At 34.8% G+C, this 18,873-nt stretch overlaps 2 protein-coding genes and 2 long non-coding RNA genes across 4 annotated transcripts; 2 read left to right on the top strand and 2 right to left on the bottom strand.

Moving 5' to 3' along the window:
- The first annotated feature begins 1,450 nt into the window (after window positions 1-1,450).
- Window positions 1,451-3,188, top strand: LOC6046555. Its single transcript, XM_038265087.1, has one exon. The coding sequence runs from the start codon at window positions 1,546-1,548 to the stop codon at window positions 2,989-2,991; it is 1,446 nt and encodes a 481-aa protein (XP_038121015.1). The 5' UTR covers window positions 1,451-1,545; the 3' UTR covers window positions 2,992-3,188.
- A 14-nt stretch (window positions 3,189-3,202) lies between these two features.
- LOC6046556 (U6 snRNA-associated Sm-like protein LSm5) lies at window positions 3,203-3,771 on the bottom strand. The gene is made up of 3 exons (XM_001863701.2): window positions 3,619-3,771; window positions 3,363-3,559; window positions 3,203-3,278 (listed from the first exon to the last, which is right to left on the bottom strand). The coding sequence occupies exons 1-3, from the start codon at window positions 3,662-3,664 to the stop codon at window positions 3,243-3,245; spliced, it is 279 nt and encodes a 92-aa protein (XP_001863736.1). The 5' UTR covers window positions 3,665-3,771; the 3' UTR covers window positions 3,203-3,242.
- Window positions 3,772-5,704: 1,933 nt separating this feature from the next.
- LOC119769914 lies at window positions 5,705-9,185 on the top strand. Its single transcript, XR_005278575.1, has 3 exons — window positions 5,705-5,795; window positions 5,875-6,048; window positions 8,956-9,185. It is a non-coding gene; the product is annotated as an uncharacterized LOC119769914 (long non-coding RNA).
- A 1,057-nt stretch (window positions 9,186-10,242) lies between these two features.
- Window positions 10,243-12,463, bottom strand: LOC119770146. The gene is made up of 2 exons (XR_005278677.1): window positions 12,135-12,463; window positions 10,243-10,451 (listed from the first exon to the last, which is right to left on the bottom strand). It is a non-coding gene; the product is annotated as an uncharacterized LOC119770146 (long non-coding RNA).
- Between the last annotated feature and the right edge of the window lie 6,410 nt (window positions 12,464-18,873).

Below are 18,873 nucleotides of genomic sequence, written 5' to 3' on the forward strand. Positions count from 1 at the left end.
CGTGTTCAAAACTCGTCTAAAACGTGTTTTTTGATCGAAAATCACGTTTTAGACCTCGTTTTAGACGAGTTTTGAGTTTTGAGTTTTTTTTATCGAAAATCACGTTTTAGACGAGTTTTGAGAACGCTGTATCTTCTTTCAGGAGCAAGTTAGCACCATACTCTCTTCGGAAAAGTTGTAGAGCACATTCCAGAGCATCCAAATATGAATCCGGTTTTAGCACAGCGTAAAACTTGGATTTTTTAAATATCAAAATTCAAAAAAATGATTTTTCCCAAACAAATTTGTATGGAAAATTGAATCGCTTTGCGCAAAGTGGGGACTTAACCAATCGTTACCAAACTTTGGGGAGTTGTTTAGGACCCTAAAAGGAACTAATATAATGCTGTGCTGGAAAATCAATTTTGATATTACACTCTAATACTCCATCAACTATAGGAGCAATTTCCTACGAAATTGGAGATTTCATCCATTTTTATGATTATTTATTTTATTTTTTTTATTTGTCTCGAAATTTTTGGGGGCTTTTCCTATGAACAAAGAAAAAATTGCACACTTTGCACCGAATTCTCCACCTGTGCAAATCATAACTGCACACAAAATGTTTGCACACTGAAAATCATACCCCTTAATTAATTCTATTTTATACATGAAACTTTTTGGATATCATAATTCCATGTAAAATTGAATTTGCAATCGAAAAGTTCTTAACAGATTTTTGGATAAAGTGCCCCGTTTTCGAGATGTAGCCACCGAATGTTTGATTTCAGCAAAATATTTGCAACTTGATTTTTTTTTAAATAGTGATCATGAGTGACCATTTCTGAAATATTTTTTTTATGTTTCAAAAAATTTGCTACATAATTGTCTAAGAGACATTTTGATATCTGAAGTTTTTTTTTTTTTTTGAAAAGGTCCAATAAACAAAATTTTCAGTTTTTGCTTTTTGGGTGTTTTTTAGTACCCTAATTCAAGGTGGTTTCAAAAACACCCAAAAAGCAAAAACTGAAAATTTGGTTTTTTGGACCTTTTTAAAAAAACTTCAGATATGTTCCTCTGGTTGCTGAGATACAGCGGCCTAAAAAAAAAGAAACAGGAAAATTTATGTTTACTAAGTCTTCTACGTCTCATCCAAACAACCCATCCATTTTCTGAAGATTTTGAAAGTTACAATTATTAAGGTTACATTTTTGAAAGCGCCTATTGTTAGAAGTATTTTCAGAATATTCAATAATCTAGAAAGTGTCAAAATTTACATGATGTCTCTCGAAATGTTGCTGACGGCGATTCAATTTAGTATATTTTTAGTTTTGAATATTTTTATAACAACGTTTTTTTAAATATGTGTAAAATATTTTTTAAATTAAAGTTCTGCGGAGTGCGTACCGTCACAAACACACGTCTAGTACTTCCTTTCACTCTAGTACATCTCATCTGCTCCAATCAAAACTTCCAACTTGTTTATGTTTACTTTCCAAAATTTAGTGGGTTCCAACGCAATCTGCAAATTCCGTTCCAAAATCCGGTCGGAACCGTGTCGCCAGGATGAACCGAACCGCAGCCGGCATCGCTGCGAACGTGTCCAGCGTCAGATGGGTCGATTTCACCGAGCACATGTCCAGCACATTCCAGGAGGTATACGCCAACTCTCTGTACACTGACGTGACGCTGGTGCTGGCCGACGGATCGTGCCTGCAGGCCAGCCGAATGGTGCTGGCGATGGCTTCGGAGTTTTTCGAGGATATCTTCAGCTCGGCGAGCAGTTCGATGGTGGCGTTCCTTGGGGGAGGACTGCAGGAGATTAGGGTGGTTATTCCGGATGTGCGCTACGCGGTCATGAAGCAGGTGCTGAACTTTGTGTACACGGGGCAGGTCCACATGAACGGGCGGGAAATGGCGGACTTTATTGAGGCGTGCCAGCTGTTCCAGCTGAAGGGGTTAAGCTACAAGAATGGGGACATTAACGGGATTAAGATTAGCGGGTCGAACATTATCACACCGGAGCAGTACGAGTACGAGGAGCTGCAGGATGCGTTTGCGGAAGAGGTGCCGGATGATGGCGTTGTGGAGTCTGAGGTGGGTTTGGGGGAAACGGTGGTGCCGGAGGTGGAGAATGTGGCGGAGAAGACTGCGGTTGTGGGAGATGGTTTGAACCAGTATTATGAAGTTCAGGTAATGGACATGGAAGAGCTGGAAACGTCCACGAGTGGGCAGGACATCAAGCCGGCCATGGCATCGTTCACGGTGTTGGAACAGAGCGAAGATCTGGCAAATCAAACCCACGAATCGGACTCGAGTATGAACGAAAGCGGCGAAGGATCGGCAAAAAAGCGACTGAAAAATTGCGAGTACGGAGACCGGCTAGAGGAAGCCATCAACAGCATAGTTCAAGGTGGCGTCAGTTTTCGCACGGCCTCGATTCAGTACGGCATCCCGAAAACGGTCCTCTGGCGAAAAGCCGTCAAGGTTCCAAACTACAAAGCCGAACGGCTGGAACTTCCCTCGCCGCGAAAGGAAGCCATCGAAGCGCTGAAATCCGGCGAGAAACTCCTGAACATCAGCAAACGGTTCGACATTCCGCTGTCCACGTTGCACCGGGACAAACTCAAACTGTTCAGCGAAGGTGCCCTGCCGGAGAGCGTGCCTCTCAAGCAGCGGGACAAAACGTCCCGTGATCGGATCCTCGAAGCCGCCCAGCAATGCATAGACGGCGTGCTGTCCCAGTCCGAGGCGTGTAAACTTTACCAGCTGCCGAAAACCACAATCTGGAGAAAGATAAAGGCGCTTCGGGCGGCGGAACGGATCAAAACGGAGGGTGGTACAAGTCTGGAGGGTGGTACAAGTCTGGAGGGTGAAGTTCACGTGGAGGGCAGTTCGACGACGACGAGAAGGGACGGAACGGTTGAGCTGCTGGTAGAAACGTTGGACCAGGACGAAGCTGCAGGGAAGGTGGGACATTTGGAAGAGCAGGAGTACGTTGTGTTGGTGTGATGTCGAAGTGTTGTTAGAGAGTAAGCTACCTTTGGTTAAGAGAGTATCATCGACATGAGCTTAGAATTAGAAACATATTTTTAATCGTGATATAATCTATCGCAAGTTTACTTGATTGATGTTAGCTTTTAATGTTACACTTTTGTATAATATCAGTTTTGATGCAAAAATCTCGTACAAATACAAATATTTGAAAAAAAAAAAACAAAAACAAATTTCCATTTATTTTATTTTTATCAAAAGTGTACATTCTACGAAGCTTCTGGTAGATCACCTCCCGGAACAAGCTGTTGAAGAAACAAAACAAGTTTAAATGATGACACCCCTCTGGTTCGCGTGCCGCTGCAACCAAAGCGCAGTGCTCCACTCACCATGGTGATGTTGTTGCCGTTCAGCAGGATCTGGTCCAGCTTCGTTATCCGGCGGCCCTCGGGGGTGTTTTCGTACTCGGTCACGTCCTCCAGCAGCATGTTGACAAAGTCGTCGAACCCGAGCAACGTTCCCACGATTTCCTTGTCGTTCTTCATGATGATGTGAATGCGCGACCCGATGCACTTGTCCACCAGTTCTGAGGGACAAACATGGGTTAAATTTGGACTTAAGGAGTTAAAGCTGGTGTCAACTTACCCAGTGGCAGCAGCGTTGATTGGTTTGAGACCGTTGATTGAGCCATTTTTGCCGGAAATCAAGTAGAGAGGAGGATTCAAGTTTTCTGAAGCCGGTTCTCACGTTTGCATTCGTTTTGTTTACAAGACGCGCGCGGCGATGATTGACGTTTTAAATGTGTCGTACTAGAATGCATGAAGTACCAGAGTATCAAAATGTCACCTGAATTTCCAGTGATGCCAGTTGTTTTTTTATTGTGTTGGAATTTTGAACGCAATGACACTTTGTTCAACAACCAAAAAATAAATTAACCTTCATATTATGTAAAAATGTGGGAAACTTGTAGGTACATTTATTAATTTTTTCATTTCAGCGCAAAAAAAATCACAAGACCATTTTTTTTTTCAATGGATTAACTATGGTTATAAGGATGTACCAAAAATCATGACTTTTTGAGTTCCAAATCCCACTTTTCATACGATTTTTTCAGTTCAACCCATATAACCATTATTATGGTTGTAGTACCTGAACTCAAAAAATCGCATGAAAAGTGGGATTTGGAACTCAAAAAATCATGATTTTTGGTAAGGGTGTAACAAAAATGACTTTTTGGCGGGCATTCAGGGGTTTGTTCCGGTGGGCGTACTCTGGGATGGGATAAACAAAGAGAAAAAAACCTATTGTCAAACTAAACCACTTTCAACATGGCCGCTTCTGTCAACCTAAACCAGTCCTTTCTTATGAGGAGAAAATGAGAAGTATTGTAATTTGAATTGAAAAAAAAATAAATCAATTTCACAAATAATTGTAAATAACATGAATAGATTAATTAAAATATTTTCAATTGAAAGGCATTTATTTCTATCGTACACCGAATGTTGACTTATCAGCATTTTCATTTAAAAAAACAATACATTTCATGAACTGACTATTCTTTTGCCCATTTAAAACTATTGTTATTTTTTTTTTTGCGCGTTATATAGAAATGTCATCTAGATTGAACAATATTAAACCTGTGCTTCCTATGAAATTAAAATGTGGCGTGAAGAAACAACTCCGTAGAACTGGATTTAAAAAGCAAACAAAAATAATGGCCACAGTTTAGCCTATTTGATTTTTTCGCACTTTTTTATTTCAACACATTGCCACAAATTGAAAAACAAACTTTTTTGCTTTTTGAAGTGAATGAATTGGTACAAATTTGAATTTTTGCCAGCCATTTCTTTTGATTCTGACACCTTAGGGCGTGCGACCTATGGAATGTTAAATATCTTTAAAGTTGAGTAAAAATTGCCGTTGAATTCGACGTGCTCCTCTTTGGGGAACTGGGAAAGGTTTATTTACTTCCTTTGCGTAACGGGACAACGACAGGAGCAGATCTAAGAAAAAATCTCCCCTCCCATTTAATGACTTGCAGGCTTTTCAGGATTTTATTTAGATTGAAGTAAGAAAACGCATTTAAATCGTATTGCATTTTTCACATCCAAATGAAAATAAAAAATCTTTCATATAAAAAACACAATAAAAATAGAAGAAGTGATCATTTTTTGACTCATCTTTGATTTGCCAACCATTTCAAGTAATTTGAATCAGGCAGCTTCTTATGAACGGATCCACCGTAAAACGATGGAACATAAACTCAGGATTCACCACCCACGTCCAACCGCAAATTTTAACAGTCAAATCAAAAAAAATCTGCGAGGAAAAACTAAACAACATTTCAACCAAAGAAAAAGTCATCCCCATGCTTGAGCACTGAGTTGAAAAACATCGTCAAGAAAATTTGAACTGTCAAGCTATCTGAATCACAGATTGCTTGATATTTGTTTTCGAACACGAATTTTCTTGCAAAAAAACAGAAGAAGAATACAAACGTAAACACTCAAAAAGAAGACTCTATCCAGCCGTCCCGTCCCAGCCCTGTTTGGAAAATGTCGCACGTCGTACAAGCTGTCGCGCGGTTTTGATTTTACCGTTTCGATATCGATTGGTCGAAAGGACGACAAACGTACGACAAACACTCGACATGCCCGACATTGTTTTTTCCATCGATTTTCCTTCAATTCGACGTCACGATTTTCGTCGACGCAAACAGTTTGACAGTTCTCTTCAGCTGGTCTTGTTTGGACTTGATTGCAACCAAATCGAACCAGTTATTGTTGATGTTGGGCTTCGGAAGGATTTTGACCGGTTGATAGGTAAGTTGTGCTTCTTTTTCTGTCGGAAAGTTCCGGTCGGAGTGGGCAAGTGGCCAAATTATTGTTTCTTATGTTCCAGATATTCAGAATTCGGTCTTCGTGGCGGTGGAGGAGGAGGACGAGACGCATGAATCCGGCGGACCAGGTCTTCGTGGCGGAAGACGGGACCGGAAGGAACCGAGCTTATGGAGGATATGGTTCATTCCAAATGAGGAGGAGGATGAAACATCGAGTGTCAAAAGTTCTACCCAAGGTAAGAGAAAAAGGGGTACAGAATAATCATCTCGTGGCGGTGTTTCTGATCCACCGGAAGTTTTTATCAATAGAACTGTTGCTTCAAGTCATTGAAATGATGGAAGAGGCGCATTTCAAAGTATCGGGAGTGAGCTTGGAAGACGGAAAGTATGAGGGCTAATATTGGGTGTTTTGATTATTGGACTTCATAATTGTATAATAAAAAAACTCTAACATAAGTGCTCCGCCATGATTATCTCGATGATGAGTTTCAAAATTTAAAAACTACCAACATCCTGACTAATATTTTACAGAGTTTTTTATATTTTTTATATTTTTTTAACTGAAAAAAATTAAATTAATTAAATAAAAGGTTGAAAACAAAGCAGATTACAAAAAAATTAGGTATTTATTTAAATATTTGCAGAAATATTTTTTTAAATAAAAAAATATTTACATAAAAATTATAACAAATTGAAAAAATGCAGATCCAGAAAGGGTAAAAGCAATATTTTTTTATTTCAAACACTTAGAAAAAAAATTCCAAAATTCCAAAATTCCAAAATTCCAAAATTCCAAAATTGCAAAATTCCAAAATTCCAAAATTCCAAAATCCCAAAATTCCAAAATTACAAAATTCCTGAATTCCAAAATTCCATAATTCCAAAATTCCAAAATTTCAAAATTTCAAAATTCCAAAATTCCAAAATTCTCAAGTTCTAAAGTTCTAAAATTATGAAATTTTAGCATTTTTTATAATTTTAGGATTTAAAAATATTTTTTTAGAATTTTAGAATTTTAGGATTTTAAAATTTTAGAATTAAAGATTTATAGAATTCAAGAATTTTAGTATTTCATAATTTTAAAGTTCTAAAACTCTAAATTCTAAAAAAATTTTAATTTTGAAATACTTAGCACTGACGAACTGACGTGCCACGAGCGAACCACTTTTGACCGCAATTGTCTTCTTCTTGTTTGGCATTTTTGCTTCTCGCGAACAATCTGTCAACCGATTTTTCTCTCTTCCCTCTTTTCACTAGCTCTCTTTTCTCGCTTCACGCCAATGTTTACATGCAATGTATTGTTGAAGTCAGCATAAACTGACACACGCTTTCGCCGAAACGAACAGCGCACTCCAAAATCGTTCTGAGCGCATACTTTTTTGAAACGACGCAGAATACAAATTGAAGCATAGTCACAATATCAAAAACACGTGTGGGAGAGAGAATTAGTTCAGCGAACCTGAAGGTAGATGGAGTTGGTGATCGCTGGAGAATTTGCGGTTAGAATTTTCTCAAAAATAAGTATGGGGTGGCACGTCAGTTCGTCAGTGTACTTAGGTTCTACAATTTTTAATCTCTTAAATTTTTATATTGTATTACACTCAGCCCCCGGTGGTTGATCACTTTTTTGTTTGTAAAATGGGTGTCAAACTAAAAAGTGACCCCTTTCGTTTGACAACAGTTGGTGTCAAACCATCGGGTTTTGAGTGTATTCTTATAACTCATGATATTTGTAAATTTCTAAAATGTCGAAGATTAAATTTCATTTTTTAATTATTCAGATATTTTAAATTTTTACGATTAATTTAAACATCCGAACATTTTAAAATTGTTTAAAGTCTTTTAAGTTCTTTGCATCCTCAAAGCATGGACTTTGGGGTCTTCAGAAACACATGCACTTTAAATTTAAAAAAAAAAATCAAAAATATTTAAACAGGTCCAGATGGGTTTTCTCCATAAAACTTTGGAAAAAAAAACGATACTTAATCCACCTTTAGGTGGTTGGTGCCTTCCTCACATTCATAAAGTCAATACATTCAGTAAAAATAGCAACATTCCCTTAACATGTTTAACAAATCAATTTTATTACTGATTTCTTTTGATAGGGTTCGCAGACCTTCAATTTTTCTGGCTCATCGGCAAGGTCTGATAAAAAACCTATCCAACGAAAGTTCACATGGAAGATTCGAACAATATTTTTATTACAATATCTCAGATCCGGCCTCCAGAAAGTATATAAATAACACTTAAGTGCCAATTACTTTTGATGGGGTTGTCAGATCCTTGATGTTTTAGGCTCATTTGAAAGGTCTTTCAATTATCTAACTAACGATGGGTCACATGATGGACCCGGACATAATTTTTACTGAAATATCTGAGATCCGGCCTCCAAAAAGTGTATAAATAACACTTAAGTGCTAATAACTTTTGATAGGGTTGTCAGATCTTCAATGTTTTGGGCTCATTGGAAAGGTCTTTTTAATACCTTTCTGAAAATGTATAACATGATAGGGTTTCTTGCAAAAACCACCCTTTTTACAATCTTCCGGACATACTCCAAAATCGTTTTTTTAGCTTAACTTTTGAAGTACTTAACTAAACTTGTTGATTTTAAATAGAGACCTATGGGACCCCAAGACGGATCGAATGAGACTAATACGGTCAAAATCCGTTCATCCAGTCCGGAGATAATCGAGTGACAATTTTTTTGTCCACCCACCTACACACATCCACACAGACATTTGCTCAGAACATGATTCTGAGTCGATAGGTATACGTGAAGGTGGGTCTACGAGGTTGAAATAAGAAGTTCATTTTTCGAGTGATTTTATAGCCTTTCCTCAGTAAGGTGAGGAAGGCAAAACCCATGCGTTGATGTTGATTTTTAATTTGAAATGTTAGAATTTTTTGTTGTCTTAAACCTAGTCTTAAACTTTCTTTTATCTTTATTTTCTTGAAAATTTATAATTTTTTTTCCAAAATTTTAATTGAAAGTTAAATTTTTGAATATTCCACAATTAATTATTTAATGAATTTTCACAGATTTTTTGAGTATAATATCTGTCATGAGATTCCCTTTGTTTCAACAACAAAACTCTGATTTGGATATGATGATTCAGCCGAATGACGTTATCTTTTTTCAGGTAACCAAAATTTTTTCAATCTGATCCTGCTAACAAACCAGCGTCTTTGTGTTGTCCCACGCAGTTTGTTGAACGGAAGCTGTAACGACCGCAAAAACATCTGCTCCGGAAGTGCGTAAACCGACGTAGTCCCGTACTCCGGTGGCCATCAATCCATGGGACATAAACGGTGGCGCCGCACCCCGCCGTATCTGCGGCTAGTCGAGGAGCAATAGTCCATCTTGATCAGGATGCTGCCTCGCACGCTGGCGTCGGCTCGAAAAGATTGCTGGCAAATTCCGGACCCGAAAGACAACGCCAAAAACTTCCGGCCAAGATGCCGAGCGATGAGCTGAAAGACCAACTGGAAGACAACGCCAAAAACTACGTGGAGATCGCGACACACAAGTAAAATTAATGAATGTATTTTAAATCGAGTGAAAAAGTGAAATTTACAATAAAAATAAATCTAAGAATAAATAAATTTTTTAATAAATATCTATTTTTTACTGCAACATAACCTAAAAACCCGAAATGACATCACACGACAAAGGCACGACATCCTAAATAACAAAACCGTGCGACGTCGGTCGAATGTCGTACGACAATGTCGTACAATTTCGATCATCGATCGCACGACAAATACGACATTTTGGTGCAAAAACGTATGACATTCGCGCGAAAGTCGCACGACATTGTCGTGCAACGTCGTACGATTGCACGGACGACAAACGACGGACGTCCGACGAACTTTTCAGTCAGGGAGGGCGTACTGAGCCCAAATCCAAAATACCCTGACTGAAAAGTCCGTCAGACGTCCGTCGTTTGTCGTCCGTGCAACCGTACGACGTCGCACGACAATGTCGTGCGACTTTCGCGCGAATGTCATACGTTTTTGCACCAAAATGTCGTATTTGTCGTGCGATCGATGATCGAAATTGTACGACATTGTCGTACGACATTCGACCGACGTCGCACGGTTTTGTTATTTAGGATGTCGTGCCTTTGTCGTGTGATGTCATTTCGGGTTTTTAGGTTATGTTGCAGTAAAAAATTGATATTTGTTTTATTTTTATTTATTTATAGTTGTATTTTACTGTAAATTGTACTTTTTCACTCGATTTAAAATACATTCATTAATTTTTCTTGTGTGTCGCGACCTCCACGTAGTTTTTGGCGTTGTCTTCCGGTTGGTCTTTCATCTTGGCCGGAAGTTTTTGGCGTTGTCTTCCAGGTCCGGAATTTGCCAGCCATCTTTCGAGCCGACGCCAGCGTGCGAGGCAGCATCTTGATCAAGATGGACTATTGCTCCTCGACTAGTCGCAGATACGGCGGGGTGCGGCGCCACAGTTTATGTCCCATGGATTGATGGCCACCGGAGTACGGGACAACGTCGGTTTACGCACTTCCGGAGCAGGTGTTTTTGCGGTCGTTACAGCTTCCGTTCAACAAACTGCGTGGGACAACACGGAGACGCTGGGTTGTTAGCAGGATCAGATTGGAATATTTTTGGTTACCTGAAAAAAGATGCTGAATTCATATCCAAATCATATCTAGAGTTTTGTTGTTGAAACAAAGGGAATCTCAGGACAGATATCATACTCAAAAAATCTGTGAAAATTCATAAATAATTAATTAAGGAATATTCAAAAATTTAACTTTCAATGTAAAATTTTGAAAAAACATTAGGTTAAAATAGTAGTTAATTAAAACTTATAAATTTTTAAGAAAATAAAGATAAAAGAAAGTTTAAGACAACAAAAATTCTAACATTTTAAATTTCAAATTAAAAATCAACATCAAAGCATGGTTTTTCTCCAAAGTTTTATGGAGTAAATCCATCTGGACCTGTTTAAATATATTTGATTTTTTTTTAAATTTAAAGTGCCTGTGTTTCTTTAGACCCCAAAGTCCATGCTTTGAGGAAGCTAAGAACTTAAAAGACTTTAAACAATTTTAAAATGTTCGAATGTTTAAATTAATCGTAAAAATTTAAAATATCTGAATAATTTAAAAATGAAATTTAATCTTTGATATTTTTGAAATTAACAAATATCAAGAATTATAAGAATACACTCAAAACCCGATGGTTTGACACCAACTGTTGTCAAACGAAAGGGGTCACTTTTTAGTTTGACACCCATTTTACAAAAGAAAAAGTGACCAACCACCGGGGGCTGAGTGTAATACAATATAAAAATTTAAGAGATTAAAAATTGTAGAACCTAAGTATTTCAAAATCAAAAAAATTAAAATTTTCAGAATTTAGAGTTTAAGATCATTAAAATTATGAAATAGAATTCTTAAATTCTAAAAATCTTTAATTCTAAAATTTTAAAATCCTAAAATTCTAAAATTATTTTTTTTATTTAAATCCTAAAATTCTAAAAGATTCTGAAATAAAAAAAATAGAATTTTAGAACTTGAGAATTTTGAAATTTTTAAATTTTGGAATTTTTGAATTTAAGAATTTTAGAATTTTAGAATTTTAGAATTTTAGAATTTTAGAATTTTAGAATTTTAGAATTTTAGAATTTTAGAATTTTAGAATTTTTGTATTTTAGTTTAGAATTTTAGAATTTTAGAATTCTAGAATTTTAGAATTTTAGAATTTTAGAATTTTAGAATTTTAGAATTTTTGAATTTTTGAATTTTTGAATTTTTGAATTTTAGAATTTTAGAATTTTAGAATTTCAGAATTTTAGAATTTTAGAATTTGAGAATTTGAGAATTTTAGAATTTTAGAATTTCAGAATTTTAGAATTTTAGAATTTTAGAATTTTAGAATTTTAGATTTCTGCAAACCTTTTAATAAAATATTTTTTTGTAATCTGCTTTGTTTTCAACCTTTTTTATTTAAATTAATTTTATTTTTTTCTGTAAAAAAATATAAAAAATATAAAAAATCTGTACAATATTATTCAGGATGTTGGTAGTTTTTAAATTTTGAAGCTCATCATCAAGATATTCCTGGCGGCGCACTTATTAGAGTTTTTTATTATACAATTCTGAAGTCCAATAATAATAACACCCAATATTAGCCCTCATACTTTCCGTCTTCCAAGCTCACTCCCGATACTTTGAAATGCGCCTCTTCCATCATTTCAATGACTTGAAGCAACATTTCTATTGATTAAAACTTCCGGTGGATCAGAAACACCGCCACGAAATGATTTTTTCTATACCCCTTTTTCTCTTACCTTGGGTAGAACTTTTGACACTCGGTGTTTCATCCTCCTCCTCCTTTGGAATGAACCATATCCTCCATAAGCTCGGTTCCTTCCGGTCCCGTCTTCCGCCACAAAGATCTGGTCTGCCGGATTCATGCGTCTCGTCCTCCTCCTCCACCGCCACGAAGACTGAATTCTGAATATCTGGAACATAAGAAACTATAATTTGGCCACTCGCCCACTCCGGCCGGAACTTTCCGACAGAAAAAGAAGCACAACTTACCTATCAACCGGTCAAAATCCTTCCGAATCCCAACATCAACAATAACTGGTTCGATTCGGTTGCAATCAAGTCCAAACAAGACCAATTGAAGAGAACTGTCAAACTGTTTGCGTCGACGAAAATCGTGACGTCGAATTGAAGGGAAATCGATGGAAAAAACAATGTCGGGCATGTCGAGTGTTTGTCGTACGTTTGTCGTCCTTTCGACCAATCGATATCGAAACGGTAAAATCAAAACCGCGCGACAGCTCGTACGACGTGCGACATTTTTCAAACAGGGTATGAGCTTGATTGGACGTAACATGAGCTGGCGCTCCGCTCTTCAATTTTATATGAGATTTGACCCGTAAAAAAGATTTTTTCGAGTTTTTTTAGAAATGTCAATTTTTGAGGCATTTGGCCACTAAGGCGTTTATTTTCAATACTGCTGGCCTGATCCTGACCGAGCCACGTAGCCCAGTGGTAACGCTTCCGCCTCGTAAGCGGTAGATCGGGGTTCAAATCCCGGCTCGGACCAATACAACTGGTGATCTTTTCCCTTCTGGAATCGATTGCTTAGTAAAGGGAAGGTAGTGTATCGTCACAAACTGGACCTTATCACGACACCTTAGGGAGGCGACCTATGGAATGTTAACATTAACTTTAACATGTTAACATTAGTTAAATTGAAAACTGCCTCTGAATTCGCTTTGTAAATGCCGGCCCCGATACTCTTCAAGGGTGTTTCCCTCAGGAACTGGGAAAGATTTACTTTTACTTTCTGGCCTGATCCTGGAGGTCAGTGGAGGAACAAACCCCTAAATGCCCTCCAAAAAGTCATTTTTGTTACACTCTAATGGTTACCTTGGCACAAACGGTCAAGTAGGACCATTTCTGTCAAGAAGGTCGCGATGGCATTTTTTTTAAATTGAGTTAAAAATTAATTTTAAATCCTATGCGGTCGTACAAAAGGGTCATTGTATTCAGAAAAATAAGTTTTATCGTTGTGAACAATAATCGTGGTGATTATTGAGCAATTCTTTACGAAATCGGTATTTTTTTAGAATTTTAATTTTTGTATTTTTTAATTCGTCTGAAACTTTTTTGGTGCCTTCGTTATGCCCAAAGAAGCCATTTTGCATCATTAGTTTGTTCATATAATTTTCCATACAAATTCGGCAGCTGGCCATACAAAAATGATGTATGAAAATTCAAAAATCTGTATCTTTTGAAGGAATTTTTTGATCGATTGGTGTCTTCGGCAAAGTTGTAGGTATAGATATATATATATATCTACTACACTTACTACACTGAAAAAAAATAATACACGGTAAAAAAATTGTGATTTTTTTATTTAACTTTTTGTCACTAAAACTTGATTTGCAAAAAACACTATTTTTTATGTGTTTGCCAACTTTTCAGAAATTTCCAGATTGTGCAAAAAATCTTTGACCGAGTTATGAATTTTTGAATCAATACTGATTTTTTCTATAAATTGAAATATTGGTCGCAAAAATTTTTCAATTTCATTTTTCGATGTAAAATCAAATTTGCAATCAAAAAGTACTTTAGTGAAATTTTGATAAAGTGCACTCTTTTTATGTTAAATCCATTTTTAGGCGACTTTTTTTTAAATAGTCGCAGTTTTATATTTTTTAAATTAGTGCACATGTTTGACCACTTTAAAAAAAATATTTTTAAAAAGCTTAGAAAATTCTCTATATTTTTTTTTAATTTGTTGATACGACCCTTTGTTGCTGAGATAAAAACAGGAAAATTGATATTTTCTAAGTTTCACTCAAACAACCCACCATTTTCTAATGTCGATATCTAAGCAAATAATTTTCCGATTTAAATGTTAAAATATGAAACATTTGTGAAATTTTCCGATCTTTTCGAAAAAAATATTTTCGAAATTTTAAAATAAGACAAACATTTAAAAAGGGCGTAATATTGAATGTTTCTGAAATTTTTTGATTAATATTTTTTTTAATTCTCAAATTGTTTTTTTTTCTAAAAACATATTTTTTTAACTTCAGATTTTTTTAAAGTTGTAATTATGTACATATCTCGGTTCGTGTTATTTTTTAATGGTAGAATTTTGGAATTTCAAAATTTTCTATTTTTTTTATTTTAATTAAACCAAACATAGATCTAGGGTTTTTTTTCTCAAATTTTTTTTTTCCTAAAAGAGCACCCAGCTAGCAAAATTTAAACTTAGAAACATGTACCCTCCCTGTAAAGGCTTATGAATTATTGATCTCAGTTGAAAGGTTCTCCAAATCTCTGAATTGCAAATGTAACATCCTGGGGCAGAACTGTTAAATTCTAATAAACACCAATTGAATTGAATTTTATTTTAAATGCGTATGTTTAATTGGGTATTACACTGATTTTTTGTTTATATGTCAAATATTTGTATTTAAAATCAAAAGTGGAAAAACTTAATTTAAATAGAGTTATCTAAGCCCGTTCTCACGAACACTAGCACGCCATTTGTTTTGCTGTCGGGTACAAAATTTAACCTCACTTTTTTTCGTGTACGTACACGCAATACATGCGCACGTAGATAACTCTATAAATATAAACAAAACAATAAAAAAACGTAGCTGCAGAAAATTAAATCGAGCCAAACATTTCATTAGGGCACAAAACCAAAAAACGGGATTCGAGGAAATCGCTGGCAAAAAGTGGACAACTTGTTTCAATTCCTATTTAAAAAGAAAGCTTGACTGGTGGTATTTTTACTGATGATACGATAAAACACATCATTATCCTCAACTCTGCATTAATGCTTCTAAATTTATGTTGATTTTTGCAATAAAAATCATAATTTAAAAAAAATCTCGTTATTAGGCCCTTTTAGCTTTCCAACTGCTGTTCATAATGGGCCCTTTCTAAATGCAATTTCGAAGAGAATTAAAAGGGCACTAAAGCGCTGTCACCGGATTGTTGTTTTGAATGATGTTTACGGGCCCTTTTGTTTAGTAAGAAATAATGAGGAATTCAGTAGAAATTTTGATTATTGGTGAAGTTTTGTGATCGAATGGTGTAGATAAGGTATGTGAAACATAAAAATTCTTCAAAAGTGTACTGAACATGCAGCCGCGGGCCGTATTAAATATTAGGTCTATTCCCGTACTTGCAGAATTGCAGAATTTCTGCAGCTTCTGCAGAATTCTGCAGCCAGCATAAGTCACTTTTTTGCAGCACGTTCCCGTACTTTTCAGCTCGCTCTCTTCATCTTTCTCTTTTGCAGAAGTTCTGCAAGGAGAGAAACCGCAAAACTTTTGCCTGGGTAGCGCATTCCAGTATTTTTTCTGCAATATTGTACACAGCTGAGTGGATTTACTCAAATTGGGTATTAAAGTTGTTAAATTATTTCAAAATATTAAAAAAACGGTTCACAAAAAAAGTAATTAAAAGAATTCTTAAGTTAAGTTTACCTCTATAACGGGGATATTATTTTGTATGCAGTACAACATTTTATTTAGAAAATCAAGGATGTATTATTTATTAAGTAACTAGAAATTAATTATGCTTAGGTAGAAATTAATATCAAAAACAACTCAAATTTTTCACATAAGGTAAAAAAAATACAAATTAGAGTGGCAATTACGTTTAATAAATATGATTAAAAAAAGACAAACAAAGGTTTTATATAGAAGGGACTAACACATGTTTTAATTGCAGAATGTTGGAAAGATTATTCATAATAACATAAATAAATTTTGACTGGATGTCACACGAAAGAACAACGGTGACACAGCAAAATTGCCAAAATTAAAAAAAATGAATCAAAAACTCAAAAAATTTGAAACACTTAAATTAAGAAATCTGAAAATTACAAAATCCATAATTAAAAATATTAAAAAAAAACTAATATTTTCAAATTGAGAAATTTCCAAAAAAAACATATATCAGATATTTGATAAATTTAAAAATGAAAAATAAAAAAAGAATAATAAGTCACAAATTCAAAGCTTAAAAAATCAAATAATTATAAACTAAATATTTCATTTTTTTTTAAATTTCAAAAGAGTTTTAATTTTAAAAATTCAAAATAAAAAAATAAAGGTTGAAAACAAAATCGAAATAAAAAAACAAAAGTTTGAATATTTATGAGTTTAGAACACCAAAAATTCAACAGCTACAGTTTAAAATAATAAGATAGAAAATTTAAGAAATTATGATTTCAAAAATAAGAAAAATTAAAAAATTGTGTAAATAAAAAATTTTAAAACTCAAACATAAATATAATAGTAACAGTCCAAATTTCCAATCTCTAGATCATCTAAATTTGAGTTTCTAATCTAAACTATGACTCCAAAATATGTGTTTTTTTATGGTTCAAGATGGCGAAGAATTCAAGAATTTAAGCATTTAGGAACCTAAGAATTTAATATTTTGAGAATTTATGAATTTAAGAATTTAAGAATTCAAGAATTTCAGAGTTTCAGAATTTAAATTTCGAAAAAATTACATTTATATTTTTTTTGTTCATATAAGAATACAAATTGGTAGCACCGTTAAAGGTACAATTTATTATTTACCAACTAAATTTACCTATTATTTTAACACATATATTTATTATATTCAAAATCAATTTAAGATCAAAAATTATTATCCTAAACAAATATTTATTTGAATTTTTAAACTCAAACAAAATGTGTCTTTTAAAAGTTTTTTAAACAATTTGTTTTTATAGTACTTTTTTTTAGTTGAGGTACTAGCCGTGCTGTAATACTATGGCTTAAGCTTTCAATTTTTTATCAGGTAAAAATAGTAACACTAAAAAAATCGCTTTATCATTTACATGACTGAACTAAGCCTAAAATCGTTAACATAAAAAAATCGTTCTCAATAAAACCAGACATAAAAAACTACCACAAAATCATTTATTATTACAACTAATAGTAAAATGCTTGATTTCACCCAACTTGCAAATTTTATGTAAGCGTGTACTCAACATCCATCACACCAAATTGCAGTAGCTTTTCAATAAGAAAGAGAAGAGAGAGCTTGCAGAAAAGTACAGGAACGGTTTTGCTGCAACTTCTACCTCTCTCACTGCAGAAGTTCTGCCTGAGAAAAAAGTTACTTTTGTTGCAGAAAAGTACGGGAACGCTCTGCTGCCGTTTTTGTGCAGAATTGCAGAATTCTGCAGTACGGGAATAGACCTATTGTATTTCGACGAAATTTTTTTCCTGCAGAAATCCTTGCACGGCATGTTTTTTGGGCAACCTTAAGGAAAAAAAATAGTCATCACTACTTTCAAAAGTGTCTTATAGGAAATTTTCTCAGCTTTCCAGTGCTTCTAAGAGCGAAATATTTCATCGGGAAATTTCTGTGATATCTCTATTTTAAGTTTTTTCTTTTAAAATCCTTGATCATTTATTGGAAACTTTTAAATAACAGTCCAGGAAATATGTCAAATGATGTGTTTCATGTGTATTTTACTGACCAATATGTGCAAAATAAGACAAGAAACAACTTTGTAGAAGGTTGCAAACATTTTGAAAATTATGTTTTAACCGAATTTTTGAATACGTGGGACTTATTCAAATAATAAAATAATAAAACCGTTTTGAAATATTATGTTTACAAGAATAAATAGATTATTACATAATTGTTGTTTGCAAATAACACCGGTCTGCTCTGATTCAGCTTGGAAATAGTTGATACAACCGAAAATTCTTCAGGTTTGAGATTGATAGGGTATTACAAGATTTTTATGAATAAATATCTGGAGTTTTTTTTTGAAAAGGTCCAATAAACCAAATTTTTAGTTTTTGCTTTTTGGGTGTTTTTGAAACCGCCTTGAGTCGAAAAACGAAACTATTGGCACTACGCCCCCCGGGGCATGGCCTTCCTCTAACGTGGGATTTCTGCTCCAGCGCCTCTGACGAGACAGGAGAAACCGGGACCGACGTTTTACTTCACCATCCGATAGAAGCTCAGTGGATAAGGCGGGAATCGAACCCGCGTCTCATAGCATCATCGGGATCGGCAGCCGAAGCCGCTACCCCTGCGCCACGAGACCCACCGCCTTGAGTCAGGGGTATTGAAAAACACCCAAAAAGCAAACACTGAAAAATTGGTTTATTGGACCTTTTCAAAAAAAAAACTCCAGATATCATATTTCCTTAATCAAACACTAACTAGTTGCATGGATACAAAGCATGTTTTACACTCGAAATTATACGGCAAATTAATGTTAATAGCTTTAGGAGAAATACTTTTCATTAGTATGAAATGATTGTTTCAGTTTTTTTTTGTATTAAATGATCAAGGAATTAGCAATATTTTAGAAGACTCTCATCTTCAATCGCATCTTAAAAAATATATATGTCTTGATTTTTGTTCAAATAGTTTGGAAAGAAAGTTTCTAATAGATTTGTTTTGTTAAAATACTATTTAATTTTTGTTCAAACAAAAATAAATGTTTGTGACGATGTTTTCAGAATTCTGAATTGGAAGACTCGAGTTTTATTGGTACTTTTAAGT

This window comes from Culex quinquefasciatus, chromosome 3 (genome assembly GCF_015732765.1).
Source record: "Culex quinquefasciatus strain JHB chromosome 3, VPISU_Cqui_1.0_pri_paternal, whole genome shotgun sequence".
NCBI lineage: Eukaryota > Metazoa > Arthropoda > Insecta > Diptera > Culicidae > Culex > Culex quinquefasciatus.

What these genes read in the sequence shown, in the direction of transcription:
- LOC6046555 (XM_038265087.1), top strand. Translation starts at nt 1,546, where the DNA reads ATGAACCGAACCGCAGCCGGCATCGCTGCGAACGTGTCCAGCGTCAGA.
- LOC6046556 (XM_001863701.2), bottom strand. Translation starts at nt 3,664, where the DNA reads ATGGCTCAATCAACGGTCTCAAACCAATCAACGCTGCTGCCACTGG. An exon ending in ATCAACGCTGCTGCCACTGG is followed by an intron (nt 3,560 to 3,618) that starts GTAAGTTGACAC and finishes TTTGTCCCTCAG; the next exon opens with AACTGGTGGACAAGTGCATC. An exon ending in ACGGCAACAACATCACCATG is followed by an intron (nt 3,279 to 3,362) that starts GTGAGTGGAGCA and finishes TTTCTTCAACAG; the next exon opens with CTTGTTCCGGGAGGTGATCT.